Consider the following 18,902-nt stretch of genomic DNA (forward strand, 5'->3'; position numbering starts at 1 on the left):
AATAGAAGCTTCTCGAAGTTCTGGATATGCCAGTATGAAGATCTCATCCTTAATTTCTGCTATTTTACTGGTCTGTGAAGTCTGGGAACCTCCCGTTGAGATGGGAATGATGCCTGCAAATAAAACAAACCAACAGTGATGATTTGCAGTGGGCTAAGCCTCCACCACACATTTTTAAAGTTTGTTATTGGCAAAACCTCTGACTGGGTGAGTGATGATCATTTTTATTGTTTCCAATCTGATCAGCCGTGAAGATGAAATCTTATTAAACTTCCCTGATGAAATTATAGTTGGATGAACCGTTATGGAAGGATGATCCCTTATGATCGATCCCTCTCTAATCATAGGAAGAAACATTAAATTAATTGTAGTGAAAGGAAGAACACTATGACTTATATCTTACCGATAGAAGGTTTTCATTTTGTCGTTAACTTTAATAGGCTGACGCACTCACAGAGGGGATTTCTGTATTATGTGTTATTCTGGTTTGATGAGCGATACGGTCCTGCTCTGAGAAACTGAGTACATCCTTTCTATTCCTGTTGACCTGAGAGCCTGTGGCATTTGGAGAAACGGGCAAACTCAGAAGGTGACGCCGCAGCCCGTGCTCACGCTGACCTCACCTGATAGACTCAGGATGTTCCCATGGTGGTGGGAACAGAGCTGCTCGCCCGGGTCAGCTCAAAGCCGGGAAAAGCCCTGAGTTCCAGCGGGACAAGTCCTCTCCCCGCGGGCGCGGCCTCCCGACAAGAGCACTCGGGGCCACAGGACACCGAGGGTGGGAAACACCCGACACCACCACGGGCTCCAGGTCATCAGCATCTTTGACACTGACCTTCCCTGATAATCACGTGCTCTGAGCTTGGGTGAACAGGAGGTGTCACTGACCGCGTACAATGCTCGGTTAAAGGGCAAAAACCAAGTAACTGGGAGAATGAATAACTCACTGCCCACTCCACCCCGGCCTGTTAAAAAAAAAAAATGCAGAAAGGGGGGCCATCCTCTGGTTTCTGACTATTTGGGTCTGGGGTGTGCCTCGGCATCCGTGTGTGTTCTCATGTTTGCACACACACACGCATGCACGCACACATGAGGTTTTGATGAAAGTTGGTGATAGAATATGATTTCCATGGCTGTGATGGAAAAAAGCATAAGACACACAGTCTAGGTAAAAACAGTCATATTTAAATATAGAACAAGGTTCACTTCATCATCACAATTTCTTTGAGATGATCTTATATGAAGATGTGATGTGTGTCGTTTTCTGGTTATAGCAAAAATGATATGGAATCATAGAAAATAATGATTTTCAGGATTCCCTAACTCAGCCTTTTTGGGTGTTTAACAGTCATTAACATATTCTGCCAAGGACAGCGGATGTAGTCAACTGTGAGCAGACGCTTATGCGTGCAGGTCGCGGGAGGTGGGCGAACAGAGCCCTGCAGAGCGCTGGGGGCTTCCAGGGCCCTGTGTCTTGCAGGTGGGGCCCAGGCTGGGCTCTTAGCTCAGGATGGCGGCGCTCTAGGATGTGCTTCCATCTCTCCCGGTCGGTCCCTCTCTGTTAAACAGAAACGTTTTAGCCATCGGTCATCTGCAGTTACATGTGACCCTGAGAGGCAAAACCTAGTGCCAGTTCAAGCCAGCAGGGGCTGGCGCAGGCTTGCGGGGCGCCCATAGCTGGGGATGGTCTGCAGTCGGCAGAACGTAGATGGCAGCTGGGGACCCAGAATGCACATCACCGCCTCCGTCGAATCCTGTTTCACTTTTCTCTGCCTCGGTTTCCTCACATGAGTAAAAGGGCTCGTAAAACGACCTGCCTCGCGGGGTTGCTGGTAACGCACAGAGCATCCAGCGAGCGCTCGGCTTTGCCTCTGGGCTGTGACCGGACACTGCGTTTACCGGAGGGGTGGCCCTGGGGGGCACCCAGCACGCCCGATCCCTGCGTGTGCTGCTGAAGCGGGCTCGAGGTGCCGGAGGCCAGCGCATGGCCCCCCCTCCCCATTGAGGACCGCAGATACCAAAGGCGGCTCGGGGCCCTTGCTGCGGAGCACGGGGGTCAAGCTCAGCCTCCAGGGCCCTTCTCGGGGACGCCCTGCAGGCCCTGACTCTGGGCAGGTGGGACGCTGAGGACCCACAGGCCCAGGTGGTGCTGCCGAGACCTTGGGCTGGAGCCTCCCTCGGGTGGTGACACTGTGAGTTGCTCTAAAGAGTAAACACTGCCCCAAGGTCACCATCCTGCTCTCCGGGGGGGGGGGGGTGTCTCTGTGCCCCAGAAGCCACCCTCCAGCCGGTGACGTCCTCTGCTTCTCAGAGACCGTCCAGGGAGCAATTCGTGATTTTAATATCACCACCCCCAGAAGTCCAGTGCGTTTCCCTAAGTTTCCTGGGGTCATTTTAGCCATTAGATGGAGGTGGGGTTTTTTAAGACATTTTTGTGCAATTTCCTGTAGAATTGGTACAATAATAGAGAGAGAATTATAAGTGCATGTTTGGGTAGAGCCAGACGTGTGCCCCTCACATTGTGCACTAGAGGCTTTGCTCCAGACAGAGTCTAGAAAGAACTCTGCCCTGGACTTTAATTCGATTAAAGCTGTTATTAATTGACAAATTGAAACTGCCCTTGTCCTTACCCAAAATGCTGCAGAGCCACAGATTTTAGCTTCTCCCTGTGCTCCTTGCGTCCTGGGAGAAGCTACTTTCAGGACACAAACGCCCTTCTCTGTGCCTCACAAATACCCATATTCAGAGACACAAAAGCCAACTGTTGTAAAAATATTAGTATTCAGAGGCGCTTGTGTTTCGTTAATGCATTTAATCATGTACAATATAGTGCCTGTTTCCCCTTTACATTTGCGTTAATTTATATCAGCCACAGAATCTAAAGCACAGCTTGAAAATCAGACTCTTTCTGTTGCAACCTATAAATTAGGATTGCATCCCTGCAAAAATCTACAGCTTTGTGCCGGCCACAGCATTCTTCATGGTGCTTTTTCACGTTGCTACGATAGTGAGAGATTTGATATGTGATAAATATTGGTGTTCTCATGTGGTTCAAGTAACCAGTGGTCATAAAAGATGTGCCATATTCTAAGTGACATATTTATAAGGCCTGTAGCATGGCCGGCGTTGGGCACACCTGAGAGCTGTGTGCACCCTCTTAGGAGCAGAAAAAAGACTGCAGGATCCCAGTGTCTGGCTGTTTGCCTGGTACTTGGTCTCCGGCAAACATTTATGATATCCGTTGGGAGTCAGTTACTCTGCTTTGGAAACATAAGTCAGTATACTGACTGCACGATGAGTGTCACCCATGGGACAGTCTCTTGGCCCCTATGATTTTGTTAAAGGAGTGTGGAATCACTCGGTTTTTGTTATTTATATATTTGTGGAAGTAAGGGTTGTAGATATAAAAACTCCCCCGCATACATATAACAAAAGGAAAGACCCTCCTTGCAGTCATCCCCCAGCCATGTGCCGTTCCTTCCTGGCACCCCAAGGACATGAGCTTGGCCCTGCACCCTATCTCTCCCTTGACCATAGCCCCTCCCACCTGTGCTCACCCGCACCTGTGCTCACCCGCACCTGTGCTCACCTGCAGGCTGAGCCTTCTCCTCCCTTGAAGTCTGGTCCCACCCACACCCCATTCCTTGGCTGTCTCTGGGCACTTTCTGCGAACAAAACCCTTTGCCTCAGCCCTTGAAACCCTGCACAGCCTGGCTGGCCTGTCTCTTGAATCATCCTCCTCTCACCTCTTCCCTCCACCATCCCCCCTCCTCTTTCCTCCATCACCCCCTCCCCCCCACCATCCCCCTTCCCCATCTACTCCCTCCTCCCGCTCACCGGCCAGCACCTTAAGCCTTGCACCCTCGGGCTCCAGGCCTTCCTGCTTCTCCCCGGTGAACAAGCCAAGCTCCTTCCCGAGGACCCTGTCTTGGGCGTCCTTCTCTGCAGAAGTACGTCCCCCCACCCCGGCCACCCCGCCCTCGGCCCACACTCCCGTGTCATCCAGCGGTCCCCTCAGGGGGCCTTCCTGACGCCCCTTATCCTGCTGTTTCCTTTCATGTCGTTACTCAACATGAAATTACACATTGCATCTGTTTCCTGCAGCAGCCGCACGAATTACCACAAACGGGGTGGCCGAAAACAATAGGGATGTCTACCCTCTCGGGTCCGGAGGCCAGGAACCTACACCCAGCCGTGGGCACCCAGGTGTGGGCAGGGCAGCACGCTCCCCAAGACTCGGGGGGAGGGTCTGCCCCGGGTCACCCGCTTCCCCGTGTTCCCGGCAACGCTGTCTTGTAGACAAACCAGGCCACGGTCTGCTTCCATGCCACGTGGCCTCTGTGTGTGTGTGTCTGCATCCAAATCCCCCTCTTCTCACAGGGACACTGGTCATTGGGTCGGGGCCCACTCTACTCTAGTGAGACCCCATCTTAACTGGATTACATCTGCAAAAGACCTAACCCTCAAATAAGTTCACATCCACAGGTACTGGGGATTAGGATGTGGACACACCATCTGCGGGGACATTATTCAACCCGTAACGTTCATTTTCATCTGTGTTCATGCGACAGGGACCACATCTTGTTCGCCTAGTGCAGGGGACATTACGCTTGCTAGGTGCTTGGTAAGGATGGGTGGCTGGGTGGGCGGACGGACGGGTGGATAAGTGGATGGATGGTTGGATTGTGGATGGATGGGTGGATACGTAGATGGACGGGTGGATAAGTGGATGGATGGTTGGATAGTGGATGGACGGGTGGATAAGTGGATGGATGGGTGGATGGTGAATGGACGGGTGGATAATGGATGGATGGTTGGACAGTGGATAGATGGATGGGTGGATGGGTGGTCGGATGCTGTTGGTAAATGCTAGTAAATAGATTTCTAGGCAGTTTGATGGATGGATAGTGTGAGTAAAGCCACATTTGCCGTAGAAAAGTAATAAACTTTGGAGAAGAACCTAACTACATGACATTCATTTATACCCACCTGTGGTAACTGAGAGCAAGATGGAGGTATTGTCATTCTCGAGAGAAATACTGTGTATTTTTGTAAAAAGCTAAGGGAGGATGGTGTGCCACATGAACTACCCCGTTTCCACTTAAACTTTCTGATTGTTGCTGCTTACAGAGGAGAAGCCAAACCAAAATGTCGTGAACAAGCAGCTCTCTCTCATGCAAGAGGCCTCTTGTGGACGCTGGGGACTAAAGAATTCTAAGTGTCCCATGTCTTTAAGGCATGAATTGCAAAAGGTGTGGGCAGTTCCACTTTTACCAAGAATGCTAAAAATACCTTTTGTCAAATAAGTGCTCCCAACACGCTTTGCTTAGGCACCAGTAGCCTTTTAGATGATAAACATGCCATCGAGGCACCTGCAACCCTGGAGCCCCCCAGGGCAGGAGTGGCAGCACCTAGGGGAGATTGTGTGCCCGGCCCTGTTTGCTCGGGAAGGCCCCGTGCCGGATCTGGAGCACCTGAGACAATTCCCAGGGCCTCTGAGACACAGAGCCGCCGCCAGGATGCTCGGGCCGGATGGGTCCTGCCCAAGGCAGTCCGGGGCCGCATGGAGCTCCCTGGCGCCTGCGCACCCTGTGGATTTGCTGGGAGACGGCCGGTCGCCCAGCCCGGGAAGAAAGCGGCATTGTCCCCACCCCGCTTTGCACAGCCGTATTCATATCTCACTGTTGTTTGCAGATGTGGACCAGAACAATGGGACCCCCTTGCAGGACACAGCGGTGACAGACTCCAAGTGCACAGCGGGCCCGAAGAATGCCTGGCCGGATGCCAGTCCAGCTGACCCCGGGGGCCGCCCCCATTTGATCCGCCTCTTTTCCCGAGATGCCCCAGGGAGGGAGGACAACACCTTCAAAGACCGGCCCTCAGAGTCAGACGAGCTCCAGACCATCCAAGAAGACAGCGCGGCTGCTCCCGAGGGCCTGGATGTGATGGCGGCTCAGAAGAGACCCTCCCAGAGATCCAAGTACCTGGCCTCGGCGAGCACCATGGACCACGCCAGGCACGGCTTCCTCCCCAGACACAGGGACACGGGCATCCTCGACTCCCTCGGCCGCTTCTTTGGCGCGGACAGGGGTGCACCCAAGCGGGGCTCGGGCAAGGTGAGCTCTGAGGAGTAGAGGCGCGTGCAGGTCGTGCCTCCCAGGTGGTGTAAGCGGAAAAGGAAGGGAATCCGCAGGTGAACTCAGCCGTTAGAGGGAGTACAGCCTCTGTGCTGTCTGGGGAGACGTGTTGTCCTTGCTGGAGATGCTTACGGGCTCCTGGGAGGGGCCTGGGTCACTGCTTTCGATACTTCACGCTCTCTCCCCTGCTCACCAGGGATGCGGTCAGGATGTGGTCCAGGAACGGAGAACGTTCTGAGTTCACATCTCCTGGGCGGTGTGGATGTGGGCACTGTGGTCTTTTGTGTCTTATGCTTGGGGGCTTTAGGGCTGAAGTGGCTTCTGCCGCCCACGCTTCGGGGCTCCACACTGGGCTGTTGCCAACGTTTTCCCAGACTCAGCGCCGCTAGCTTCGTGTTGCTTTGCAACAAGGATGTGATTGAGGACTTTTGAACAAACTCGAAATTTAAATTCGCCTCGAGCAGACGTTCTCTTTTGTCTGAGTTGTTTAGGGAAATAAATGAGTGTGAGGGATTAAATGAGTGTGTCTGTGAATCAAAACTGTATTCGTTTGTTATTCCATTCATTTGAATGTAGAATTTGTGAAGTTTCATTATTTAAATGTTCTGTAGATAAAAATGTATCACAGGAGAAAATTGCTCCTATTGTGGTCCAGTTTGTGAAAGTGGCTTCTGGACTAGATTGTGAATAGATCATCTGTGCTGATGCTTCATTGAAAAGCTAACCCCCAAGTGGCATTCCGATAGCAAATACATCGCATGCGCGGCGCCTGATTTTCAGAGCGTCGGATAGCCGGGTGATTTTGGAAGGACTGAGGTTTTTCAAAAAAGCCCCTGGTTTATTGGGTGTGCTCACAAAACACCTAAGATGCAGCCTTGCTTCTGGCTGTGCCCTGTGCTTATCCTGAAAGGCCTTTGGGAAGTTGTAAGGGGCTCTGAGTCGAGTGTGGAGCTGAGGCCCTTGTCATCGTGGTCCTATAGCGTCATCAACACCGGGGCACTGGGAGTTCAGGAGTTTCTCGAATTTGCTTTAGTCTCTAACTACAGTTCTTAAAATTATTGACGATCCTGAAATTGTTGGAGATAAACACAGGTGTCAACTGTGCCTTTTGTGTGGTGTTAAGGAGCGTTGAGCTTTCGGGGACCTGCTGGGAGCTGAGATCTGTCACGTGGCACTTGGCAGGACTTCCTGTGAATAAACTCCATGTACCTTTTGTGCTTATAGAATTCATTTTCTGATTGGTTTCTTCAGTGTCCTGTACTTGGGGGCAGTCTTCCCTCACCCTGAAATGTGGGTCTTCTGACCTATTTCTAATGCTGATTTCAATCCGAGATGCTTTATCAAGCACAGCTATCAAACCACACCAGACCCTGACTGCCTAATCAAGTCTTGCTATTATGCAAAGCACCCCGTATGCATGCAGCATCGACAGTTTTGAAACCTTAAACTATTCTGCTTAACCCAAAGAACAGGAAAAATATATTTAAACTGTGCAGAAGAGATTAAGCAGCTGCATAGCATATATTACAAAACAAGCTTCATTTCGGTGGTAATGGGTTAAGTTAAAATAAAATCGTGAAAGCATTTATGTCAATTGTTGTGACCTCATCTCAAAATGAATATATATTAGACATACATGTTTTTCTTCCTTTATGTAAAAGTACAACCTTGATTGCATCAAGTCTGATATTCTTCAACATTTTCAAAGAAAAGATTCCAGCCTCAGAAGTAGCCATCCACTTCACAAACTAGTCTTGCTAGGTTATCAAGGATTCAGAGAAATCAAAACATTTTCACAGGATTTTTAAACATAAAAACAATGTTTAAATAATTGACTTAGAACTTCTGAAGTATCAATTCTGTTCACTACTGGATGTTGAGTAAAGAAGATTTTCGAATGAGCAGCCTTGCCCTTTGATGCCAAAGAAATCCATTAGAGTTCGAATGCAAAATCATATCCATAGTTGCTTATTACAGACACAGGCTAGGGATACATTCCTGTCGAGTATCTTTGCTGAGAATATGCAGCGGGCCTTACTGGCAATCTTGCTCAGCTCACCTATCTTACTGTGGATTCTTTGTTCACTTTTAAACTCTGGAGGTGTAAGCATAATACACTCTACACCCAGTGACACACCCGCAATGGCCTAGAAGCCTGGGGTATTTATTGGTGTGGGCTTATTTTTTGGTTTTGATCTTATTTTCGCTTTGCTCTGTTTATAAATCAGGAGAGCCCTCATTGTGTTAGGTGCTAGAAAGGTCCTTTGGGGTGAAGCGTGTGAAACTGATGGGAGCCCTTGGCTCCCAGAAAAGGGGCTGTTTGTCGCCTGCCCCCCTCCTCCGAGGGCACGTGGGGTGGCCCCTGGGTGAGCAGCGCGTGCCCCCTGCCCTGGGAATGCACCAACACACCCACCCTCTGTGCGGCCGGCAGTTGACATTCGAGCAAAGCGCACACAAATTCCTTGAGGCGGCATATTCTTTCGAGAGCCATAAATGAAAAGTGCATTCACGAGACCACGCGCCTTTGTGGCAGGAAGAAAGAAAGGCGGAGTTGTTGCCTTTAAGAAGCAGGTTTCCAAGTCCCTGGAACCTGGGGCCCTGTGAGGAATGGGCGGGTGGTCAGGACGGAGATGCCACTGCGTTTGGTCAGTTTTAGCGGCTGGAGGGGTCCCCTAAGCTGCCCCACCTACCCACCCGTCAGACCCGCCGCTCCGGGGCCAGCACTGTATCCTCAGGCTTAACCGCAACATCGTGACCCGTAGCTTGGACAATAGCCAGGGTGGCCACAGTGATGTGACACCCAGACACCCCCCGGTAGGGACGCAAGGGGACAGACCTGTCTCACCGTCCTCCGCATCAGTCTACTTTCCTACAGGTGTTTCAGAGCAAGTTTCTGTGCTGGTGGTTGTACCTGTTTTCCTCTGTTGACTACAGTCAGAGCTGCATTTACAACATGCTGCTCTCAGCATCCGTCATCAGCATCCAGCATGACTTCCCTGCCGCTAGTCTTGATTGTGTGGGATAAGAACGCTTGCTGTCATTCAGTGCCCTGGGGTATAAGCAGTCTTGCAAATTAATCACAATGTTCTGTTTCCTGCCTTTTTTTCCACTGCATTTCAATTTCATTTAACATGTTTTAGTTCTACAGTAATTTAACTCCTCACCGTTAACATGGCACCCTAATGTTAGAGATGTATTCTGTAATCCCCTGGGGAGGGTGACAGTTGGAGGTGACATGAAGGACACGGCAGGCAGTGTCTGAGCAGGGTACCCCACCCCGTGTGAGTCTAGCCCTGAAGTCGGGGGCCGGTGGAGCTGCACTCGCTCATTTCAGCAGAGAGTGTGTCCGCTCACGATGCAGCAATGTACGTAACATGGATCTCAGCTAACGTGAGTCTATGTGGCCACGACCCAGCCACTCAGTACATCAGTTTGCCAAGAGATTTGGCCAGACATCTTTCTAGAGAAAAATCCCTGTATGCTGAGCATATGTGTTTCTGCACCCAAACAAACACTTTTTGAGATTTCCTACAGGAATTCCTTCTGAAGTATCATTCCCCTGATCAATTGTGGATCAATTATTGATTGGCTCCCAGCGCTGTGCTGTGTCCTCCTGAGGTCTCACTCCTCCGCTGTCTTTAACCAGGCGAGAGATAAATCAGAATGGTATGCCCCTGTGTTGGCAGCGATTCTGCTGCGTCCTCTGAGTGAAACGTTTGTAGATTATGTTGATGTATTTAATGCCGATTGCCTTCTGGTGATTGTATTCTGATTTGATTTTGTGATGACCTTTTGCTTTTTATATATTTCTTCCTTTTTATGCACTTATTAAACATTTTAACAGACTAATTGCATGTGATTTTTTTAAGTTGTCTTTTTTGGTGACCCTCCCTTTACTAAGCACACGGTGTAACTGGTATTTTCATGACCTTCTGACACAGCAACCAACCAACAGGTGAGTCTGGGGGCCCAGGCACCCCCCTTCTGCACACAGTTTTCACGCCTCTGCTTTACACACAGACATTCTGTTCTTTTCTCTCCACTGGCAGTTCAGTATCCCGGTCTTTCTGTTAGGACTGTTCTTGTTCTGCCTCAGGTTTTTAGTGTTTCTCTCAAAGCACCGTCCTGTACACGTTGGGGGAAATGACTGTATTCTCCCCTGTGTCTGGGACACGGGACCCTCAATAGCATTTACCGAGTGATTGAGCACAGGAAAGACGGCCCCCGCCTGGGCTCCCTGGGAGGGTACATACCAGGGGGTAGAAGAAACAGCGGAGAACCTGAACGTAGAGGCAGGCTGGCTCTTTTAAGGATGACAGTTAGTTTGTGAAATTGAGGGTAAGTTTGGGGTCGCTGGTAAACTAGAAATAAGCGCAAAGGCATGGAATTAATTTTGATCTGTCTTGCATTTGTCTGTGCCCATATCCTGCCATCAGACCCTGTCCTAACTCATCTCCTGTTAAACTCACTTCCATTTTATGTTGTTGCTTTCCATCATTGTTAATGTTCCTTTTGGTAGAAGGAACAGGCCGTTCTTACCGGTTGATGGAGAGCTTAGCTTGACATCTGAGGGAATATCTCATCATTAGGGGAAAAAAACACTCCCTCGATCTCTCGTGGAAATCACTAAGTATGGATTTAGCATTCCAGAACTGGAGAAATCTCTTCTCACACTCTGGTTTGATAGGTTATCTTAGAGTTTTTCCATTATGGACATCACCACACTCTTAAGCACTCGGAAATCATCCTGCTCCATGAGAAACAGTAAAAGGCGGAGAGGGTGACACACGACTTCCGGAAGAGGCCTTCCTGCCTTTTCTCCTCCCGCCCTGCTGGTGCCCCACTCCTGCTGCTGGAGACGCTCTCCCTTTTGATCCTGAGCACGTCTGGACACGAGGTGGAGAACCTTCCTCTGCTCTCACACAGACGGAGAGAGCTGTCTTCCCTCCTCCTGCCGCTGCAGGAGGGGCAAGCCGTCAGGGAGGCATCCGTGGGCCAGTCTGTCGCCCAGGGGGCCACCCCATCTCAGAGCCGTGGGCCATCCCTGCCCCAGGCTGCGTGGCCAGCACCCAGGAAGCCGGGGTGGCCGCAGAGGGGCCTTAACACCAGCCTCCAGAGCCGCCTAAAAATGTCGCAGAGAGATTGACCTCTTCATTAAGAAGGGATGTGGTCCTAAATAGAAGACTAGAAAATTCTTCTTTGCCTTTGGACCAAGTGTAGGCATGGACCACAGGCCATTTTTGAGGGTTTTCACCCTCAGCGGGGACAGCCTGGCCTCATCAAGGCAGAGAATCCACAGGCGTATCCACTGAGGTGTGCTTCTAAATAAGTACTCAGGGGTCTTATTTAAGTACCCAATACCATGCGTTAAAGTCGCCAGTACTTCTTGCTAGTATAGAAGTAGCCTCTCCCATGAGGAGAAAAGTGATTGTGAGGTGTACAGCTAAGTACACGCTCGCCCGGACTTGCCTCTGGAAACTCTAGTGTGTTCACTTTGCGGTAATATTTCTAGAATGCGTTGATATTTTCCTGTGTCGTAACTACTGCTTATTTCCAGGCATAACCAACTGTTAACCTGGTTTTTAAAAATCCATTTCATCTGTAGCCAATATAAGACATGTCTTGAAACCTATTACACTGATTTCATCTCTTGACCCCTATGAGGCTCTCCCTGTCTCTCTCTCTCTCCCTCCCCCTCTTTCTCTCTTTCTCTCTTGCCATTTTGCATGTGATTTTTTTAAGTTGTCTTTTTTGGTGACCCTCCCTTTACTAAGCAGGTCAAAAGAGAGGAACTTCTTGCAGGCCCCTTACCTTGGTCCTGTAATAATATTCTCTCCACCACATCCCTCAACGTTGGTTGATTCGGCAGAAACTGTCTCGTAGCCGATAGAATAGGGAAAGCGCGCTCAGTTAGGATCAAATACTATTTAGGAAGACTTATAACAATAGAGTTCAGGTTCATTCACAGCTCACGGAGGAATTTCAAGTCCCTATTAATATTAAGCTCCTAAATGTCACCAACAGCAAAGAAGAATAGCCGTGAGAACGTATAACTCCAGGTGGTCGGCTAGCATGACTTCTGAACGCTCCGTTGCTCCTGAAGTGACTCCCTTTCACGCTGGAGCAAACTGAGAGGACCAAACTGTGAGAGCCACAGTTAACCCCACAGAGCAGGAAAGACTCCTACTTGTAAATCCAGAGTGTACGCGAACACGCTTGCTCTAAAAGAAAAATACAACAAAATAAAATCTGTTCCATTACAGACTCGGAAAAGCCCTTTCAGCTCTTCACGTGAAGCTGGCTTGGAAATCTTACATGTCTGGTGCCGGCGACATTTTTAAGGAAAGTTGGTCACATAATGAGCTACAGGCCCCCAGAATAGACTCCGGGAAATAACTGTTCCCTAAACCTTTCTCCTTGTTCCTTTCTCTCTGTCGTCCTTCCTTCTGCCCCCAGGCCCTCAGGGGCTGTCCCCTGCCATCTTCCCTCCCCGTGTCCCCCAGCCCCGGCCATCGTCTGGTCCATCCTCCGTCCCCCTCACGTGCCGCATCCTCTAATCCTCCCCCTCCGCTCGCCTGCCCCTCGTCCCCGCCGCCAGGAGCTCGGCCGCTGGAGGACGTGGACTCAGTGGCCGCTCTGTCCCTCTGGCAGGTCGCGTGGCTCAGGCAGAGCAGGAACCCCCTGCCCCGTCATGCCCGCAGCCCGCCCGGGCTGTGCAACGTGTGCCAGGTAAGACGGCGCCCCCCGGCGGCCAGGCCATACCGCGGGGACGGCGCAGGCGCTGCCGGGGCCTCGCCCCCAGCCCGGGAGCCTTGGAAGGTCACGTTTGTCGGACTGACCAGGGCAGCTCCTGAGGGGAAGCGAGCAAAGGAAAATGTGCAAAGATGGAAGGGGGTCCTCGCGAGGGATGTGCGGCCACGACTGGGGGCCCCGCCCAGACGGAGGTGGGCCCAGGGTGAGGACAAGCTCCCGGAGCGAGCCCGGCCCCCGAGGTGGCCGGCAGCCATGGCCTTGGCCCGCCTGTGGTCCCGTCTCCTCGGAGGACCGGCGCCTAAGGGACACGGAGCGCTCGCCGAGTACGAGGTGAGTGAGCTCTTCCAGGCGCCAGCCCAGCTGAGCTCCCCGGGGCAGGACCTCCTTCCCGGCTGCCCCTTGGAGCCCGTAGGGACCGTAGGGACGACCACGTGGACGGCGGGCTGGGGCGACCCCGGGGGGAGGCGCGCGATCGGCCGGGTCAGACCCAGCTCGCGGGGGGCACGGCCCCGCCTAGACTTGTGCTCTCGGACCCCAGCCGGCGCTGTGCCCGGGCATCGACCGGCCTTTCCAACCTGGGAAAGCGCAGGAGGTTGAAACCACGTGGCACGCGACAGGAAAGCTAGTTCCGACTGAGCCCCGAGGGTGAGGATGGGGCCCCAGGAGTCTCGCTTTGGATCTTCCTCTTCAAACGAAGCAGAGGGGGCCGGGGGAGCGGGACCCAGGCAGCCGGGAGCTGTGCCCGCAGCTGAGACCCGCCGCGGAGCCCTCCGCCCCGCATGGGACGGTGTGACCGCAGGGGGCCGCGGGACCGGCTGGTCCCAGGGGAGGAGCGGATCCACACGATGTAAAGGGTCGGCTCCCGCACGTCGGTCCGGGGAGGCTGGCAGAGCGGCCGCAGAGCCCAGGGCCTGACCCTGTCGTAGGACCCGGCCACGGGAACGGTGCCCGGGCTGCTGGCTGCCGGGAGGGACTTGCCGTCAAGCCCCCTGGGGTGGGCAGGGGCGCATCTCCAGGTGACAGCTGCAGGGGGGCTGGAGGGGTTCTGCCGCCGGAATCGTGTTTCAGTTGTGACCGTCGTGCTCACCGGTGCAGAGGGCCCCTCGGTGGCTCCTTCTCAAAGCAAACACCCCCCACCCCCAGGGAGGTAGAGAGGGCCCCGTCCCCCTGGAGGCACATAACCTCTGGGGCCCTTGGGCCTTGGCCTGGTCCAGACTCAGCCTCGAGGAAGCCAGGGCTGGGCCCCAGAGGCCTTCTGGGGGGCCCTGGGCTCCCAGGCCGAGTGCGGAGAGCCGGGGCGGACACTCGCTGTTTCCTGGCAGCGGGGATGCGGGCGGGCAGGCGGGGAGGGCAGAGGCCCCGACGGGGACCCACGTGCTCCCTGCGCCCTGAAGCCACCGGGACCCCCGTCCTCCCCTCCACGGGACACATCGCCATCAGAAAGCAGGCCCGCTCCACCGAGAGGCAGAGACATTGCCAGAAATCCCAGATGCACTGCAGAGCGGGGAGGGCCAGAGGCCAGGGCTTTGGCATTTGGGGATGTTAAGAAACTTACAGCAGAATGATTTTCCTCTGTTGGCGGAAAAAGAGCAGCAGCCCTGCCCTCCACAGCTTCATCCCAGACAGACCTCTGTGCCCACGTGTACAAACCTGGCCAGAAATGCACGAGTCCCACACAGCAGCCCCAGGGACGCAGCATGGGGGCCGGGCGTCCGCGGCCTCCAGTTACGGGCCTTTGCCTTTGCCGTTTGTTCACTCTGTCTTCCTCCAGCACGCTGGATTCTTCAGTATTTCAAGAAAGAGCTTAGGTTTCTCGGAGCGTTAACGGCCCCGGACACGGGAAAGCACTGAAGGGCCAGGTGGCAAGAAGTGGTTTCAAAATACGACAAAGGGCACGTGGAGTAGGCTTGCGGAGGGGACAGGAGCCGCGGGGTGAGGCCACGGCCGAAGGGATGGCGCCGGGGCTGGGGATGGCGGTGCGGGACCACCGGGCGGCTCGGGACTGAAAGCGTCCTCCTTCCCCTGTGGTTCAGAAACCTAAAGTCGGTGAGCGATGTCAGGCTGGCGTCCTGCACCCGGACCTCCTTCTCTCTGTCTGTCTGTCTCTGAACAAACACACCAGGAAGGGTGAGAAAGCCCCACCTACTACACGCCAAGGAACGAGTGGGCTCAGCACTGTGGCTGCGCTCCCAGGACTGGGTCCCCTGCGAGGAGTCCCTTGATCCCAGGAGCCTGAACACTTCTCTTGATTCTGACACAGGGCTGACCTTGAGGGCTGGAAGAGGACCATGGAAGGTGGGAAGCCCAAGGCCACGCATGAAATAATATTTGAGGACCCAAAAGCAAGTTGGGAAAGCACAAATTCCAAGGCAGAATCAAGGAGCAGATATACAACAGGGAAGACAGCTCCGTGGGGAGACAGGCAGAGCCTTTCCTCTGGTTTCTCCATCATGTCACCCTGGCTCCGCACGGCTGGGCCTCTGGAAGCTGCGTGACCCAGAGCGCCTGGCACCTGCGATGGAAGGAGCTGGAGAGGTGCCCAGGGCGGGGAGCGCGGAGCAAGTGCCTCGCCCAAGTAACCCCACCTGCACATCTGGGCCCTGGAGATGCAGGAAGAACAGAGGGGGAAGCCCTTGTCCCCACGCCCGTCAGCTGCTCTCACTGGCTTCCTTAAGCCCCTCTGCCTGCGTCCCACAGACCCCGGGAACCGGTCCTCGCGGCCTGGAGAGGACACTGCCTGGACGCCCGGCCCGGGAGGTGCCCAGAGGCTCGCCCAGAGCCGCCTGCCCGCTGTGACCCCCCAGCCAGCTGTCCCCAGGATGCTTGGGGGTTAAGGAGTCGGACTCCTAGCCCCTGCAGGAGCACAGCGTAAGGACGGAAGCCCGCGTGGTAGGTCTCATTCACTGCTCAGCCTCCGTGTGTCTGCTCTGAGCCTCCTTTCCTGGCCTGAAAAGCACACGACAGCAGAAATAACCGCCTGCCCTGCCGACGCCCCGGGCCCCCGTGCTGAGGGAGAGAAACATCCAGAAGCCGCCGGCGCATCGAGGGCGCGTCAGGCCCGCTTCCCGCAGGGACCCTGCGAGGCCGCCCCAGCTCTGGCCGTCAGCTCCTGGGTTCCTGCTCTCAGGCCTCAGCTTCCTCACCCAGAAGGCAAAGGGGTCAGAGTCGGTGACTGCAAACATCTCTCTGAAGACTAAGACTCCATGGTTATTTCCTGAGGTCTCCAGGGGCCTCTCGTAAGCCCAGCCCCGCCAGCCCCGAGGTGCTCGGGGTGACTCCGTGCCTTAGGCTTGTGGGCTCTTGTTCTGCTCCCGGGAAGCACGGCCCCCAGACCCCAGGCATCACTCACATGGAAAGCCTTCCAGAGGCTTCCCTCGTATTTAGCCGTCAGGTTTTCTCAATCGATTTCTTCACGATGTCCAAGCAAATGGCTCCGACCAGAGCTGGATGGATTTGATGGGCCCTGGAGGTCTGGCCATGGGGACCCAGATCAGAGCAAGTGGGGCCCTGCCCACCTGGGCGGAGGCCGACTGGCGGTCCTGGGGCCGGGCCTCTCCTGGGGGACCGTGGTCTACTCCCCCCACCCCAGCGACGGGCTGCCCCCCAGTGCAGCTGCGCCCGGGCCCGCGGCCTTCACTTACAGGAAAGCCTGTTGCAACTTGGCTTTTCTTCCAAAATAATCTTCCAGACTCTGCATCCCTTAAACCGCTTGCTGTCATTCTGCGCAAGGAGACTACTGAATTCTAAGCCAAGCAAAGGCTTCCGGGCGATTGTTTGGTTTACGCCTCTGCTGAGCTGATAGTTTGATGTTTATGCTGGGAAGTCTTCTGCGTACTTTCCACACATTGAGGTCTTTAAACATGGGTGCCTGGGCGCAAGGAAAAGAGCCGGAGCGGTTAAGGCTGACATCTAGCCTGTCCTCTCGCCGTTGTGGAAGGAGACACGGGAGGCCTCCACACCCACGTTCAAGAGCGTCGCTCTCAGCGCCAGCCCGGCCGGCCTGAGTTCGGGAAACGGCGGTGAGCCTCCCCTGCGGGGACAACAAGCCCAGGCCTCGGCTGTGAGCTCTCCCGGGCTGCCCGAGACGAGGAGGGAGGAGCTGCCCATGGGACAAGCGCGGGTGGCCTGGGCACCGCAGAGGGAGCCTCACGTCCCTGGCGGGACGGCCCAGGGGCGGCCGCGCATCCCGTCTGGACGAGAAGACGGAGCTGTGGGTGGAAAACGCAACGGTCGGCGGCGTCCTCGCCGACGTGGCGGCAGCTGCCAGCTCTGGCCGGGCCCCTGTCACCGCGCCGCCGCCTCCTCCACCATCCTGGCCCGCGAGCGGAGGCCGGGCCTCGGAGCCCCGCCCGAGGTGCGCCCCCCTCGGGCCACGCAGCCACCACACGCTCCCTGAACGAGCGGACGCGCCGGCTGTGACACGTGACCCCGACTTCCCGTGTGCCGGTGTCCAGGGTGACCTCATGACCGCATCCCAGCTTTCGTTCTGTCCTTGCCAGGAGGCCTCTGAGCCCGGTCTGTGGACGGCCGTCCCGTGGAGGCAAAGCCATCGGCGCAGAGGCGGCGGGGGCTTCGGTGTCCTCGTTTCCGGTGAAACATCACGGAGGAAACCAGAAGCCGCCGTGCTTCCCGCAGCCCGCCGCCTTCGGCTTCACAGGCTGCTAAGAGGGTAAACTCTCCAGCTTGGAAACCGGCGCCTCTAATCACCGGCCAGGCAACAGCCCCGGCTGAGCGGAGGACCGGGGACCACCCACACCTCCGCACAGACCGCGCCCCGCCGGCCTTCTCGCTTGCCAGTATCTGAGAAGCAACGTGTCACCAGAACAGGCAGCAGGCCACCGAACATCTCCACCTCATCGAAGGTCTGCCTGTGAATCTCCCCCGTAACTGAGAAAAGCCCGCTGCTGATACTGCACGGCTTTCTCTAAAGAAAGAAAAAGCCCACGGCTTTAATTAAACTCCTTCGAGTCAATGATTCAGGAACAAACATATTCTTAAACTTGCCAAGGGCAAAAACGTAGGGCAAAACTGCGTAGGTCATTCAGACGGCAAAGAATTCTCTCCCGATTGCAAAATCTAAATGCCTTGACCTTGCCAGAAAAAATCTAATGCTCTCTCTTGAGGCGTATTAGAAGCTGTTTGACCAGAAACGGAGCAATTGCTTCCTCTGAAAAACATGTATACGCAAAACTAGGAGCGCGCCCAAAAGGCCCAAGATAACCTCGTGATCCAGTGATTTCCGGGAACGGCCAGAGAGCATCGTGCGGTCAGGGTGTGGGGATTAAAACACGCCGTGTTCATCAAGACCAGCTCTGAAAGGGGGAGACTCATAGCTCGAAGAGTTTCCAGCCAGATGTGTCATGTCTTCTACAGGCCTGTGACCTTAGGGTCACATGCTCTAGTCCAGAGTACTTATTTTACTGGCAACTAGCTCACCACCTGGGCCAGTCGCCACAGGGGCATAAAGCTGCCACAGCCCGTCCTTCCAAAGGGCTACAGAGAGGTAGAAGGGCAGACAGACAGGGCAGCCACGGACAAGAGTCATTCAGCACAAGATATGCTGCTGCCTCCTTCAGGAAGTCCTTAAGGAGGACAAATCACCGAAACAAGATTTCTGAGGGCGGTGAAGGAGTTTTATAAACCATCGAAAGAAGTGTGAAGCAAGAGGAAAGAGGCAGAAAAAGTATATCCGTTTCATAGTGAACTACGTGTCGTGGTTCTTAAATATAAAGAAAACAGTACGGAAGAAGCATATTTGGTTTTCTTAGCACTTTCACAAGAAAAAAAGATCATTTTATTGATCCCAAGTCTTACTCTGTTGTTCTCCCTCATTGTCGGCAGTTCAGAAAAACAGTGACACCGTTATAGTCTGTGGTTCCAAACAGGTTAAAGAGATGAACCGCTTAGCTGCCTGGATCTGGGTTTCTTGAGGATGCCACAAAATCAAAGATTTCTCCGGCGGAAGAAAGGAGAATGCAAGTTCCTCTGCTCCCCGTGTCTCTGGACCACTGG

The 18,902-nt window shown here is 54.1% G+C and overlaps 1 protein-coding gene across 8 annotated transcripts in view; it reads left to right on the plus strand.

Annotated features, from left to right (window-relative positions):
* The window catches only part of MBP (myelin basic protein), a 110,458-nt gene that overhangs the window by 69,311 nt on the left and 22,245 nt on the right, over positions 1-18,902 (plus strand). For 3 of the 8 annotated variants that reach the window (XM_082417748.1, XM_082417747.1, XM_082417749.1), the window contains 2 exons: positions 5,695-6,116; positions 12,789-12,866. The exons of 2 other annotated variants lie outside the window; for them this stretch is intronic. In XM_082417748.1, coding sequence (XP_082273874.1) covers positions 5,695-6,116; positions 12,789-12,866 — 500 coding nt within the window. The remainder of the gene's footprint in view (positions 1-5,694; positions 6,117-12,788; positions 12,867-18,902) is intronic. 3 more of the 8 variants (XM_082417752.1, XM_082417750.1, XM_082417751.1) reach the window with 1 other exon arrangement.

This window comes from Balaenoptera physalus, assembly GCF_965194825.1.
Source record: "Balaenoptera physalus genome assembly, chromosome: 12".
Classification (NCBI taxonomy): domain Eukaryota; kingdom Metazoa; phylum Chordata; class Mammalia; order Artiodactyla; family Balaenopteridae; genus Balaenoptera; species Balaenoptera physalus.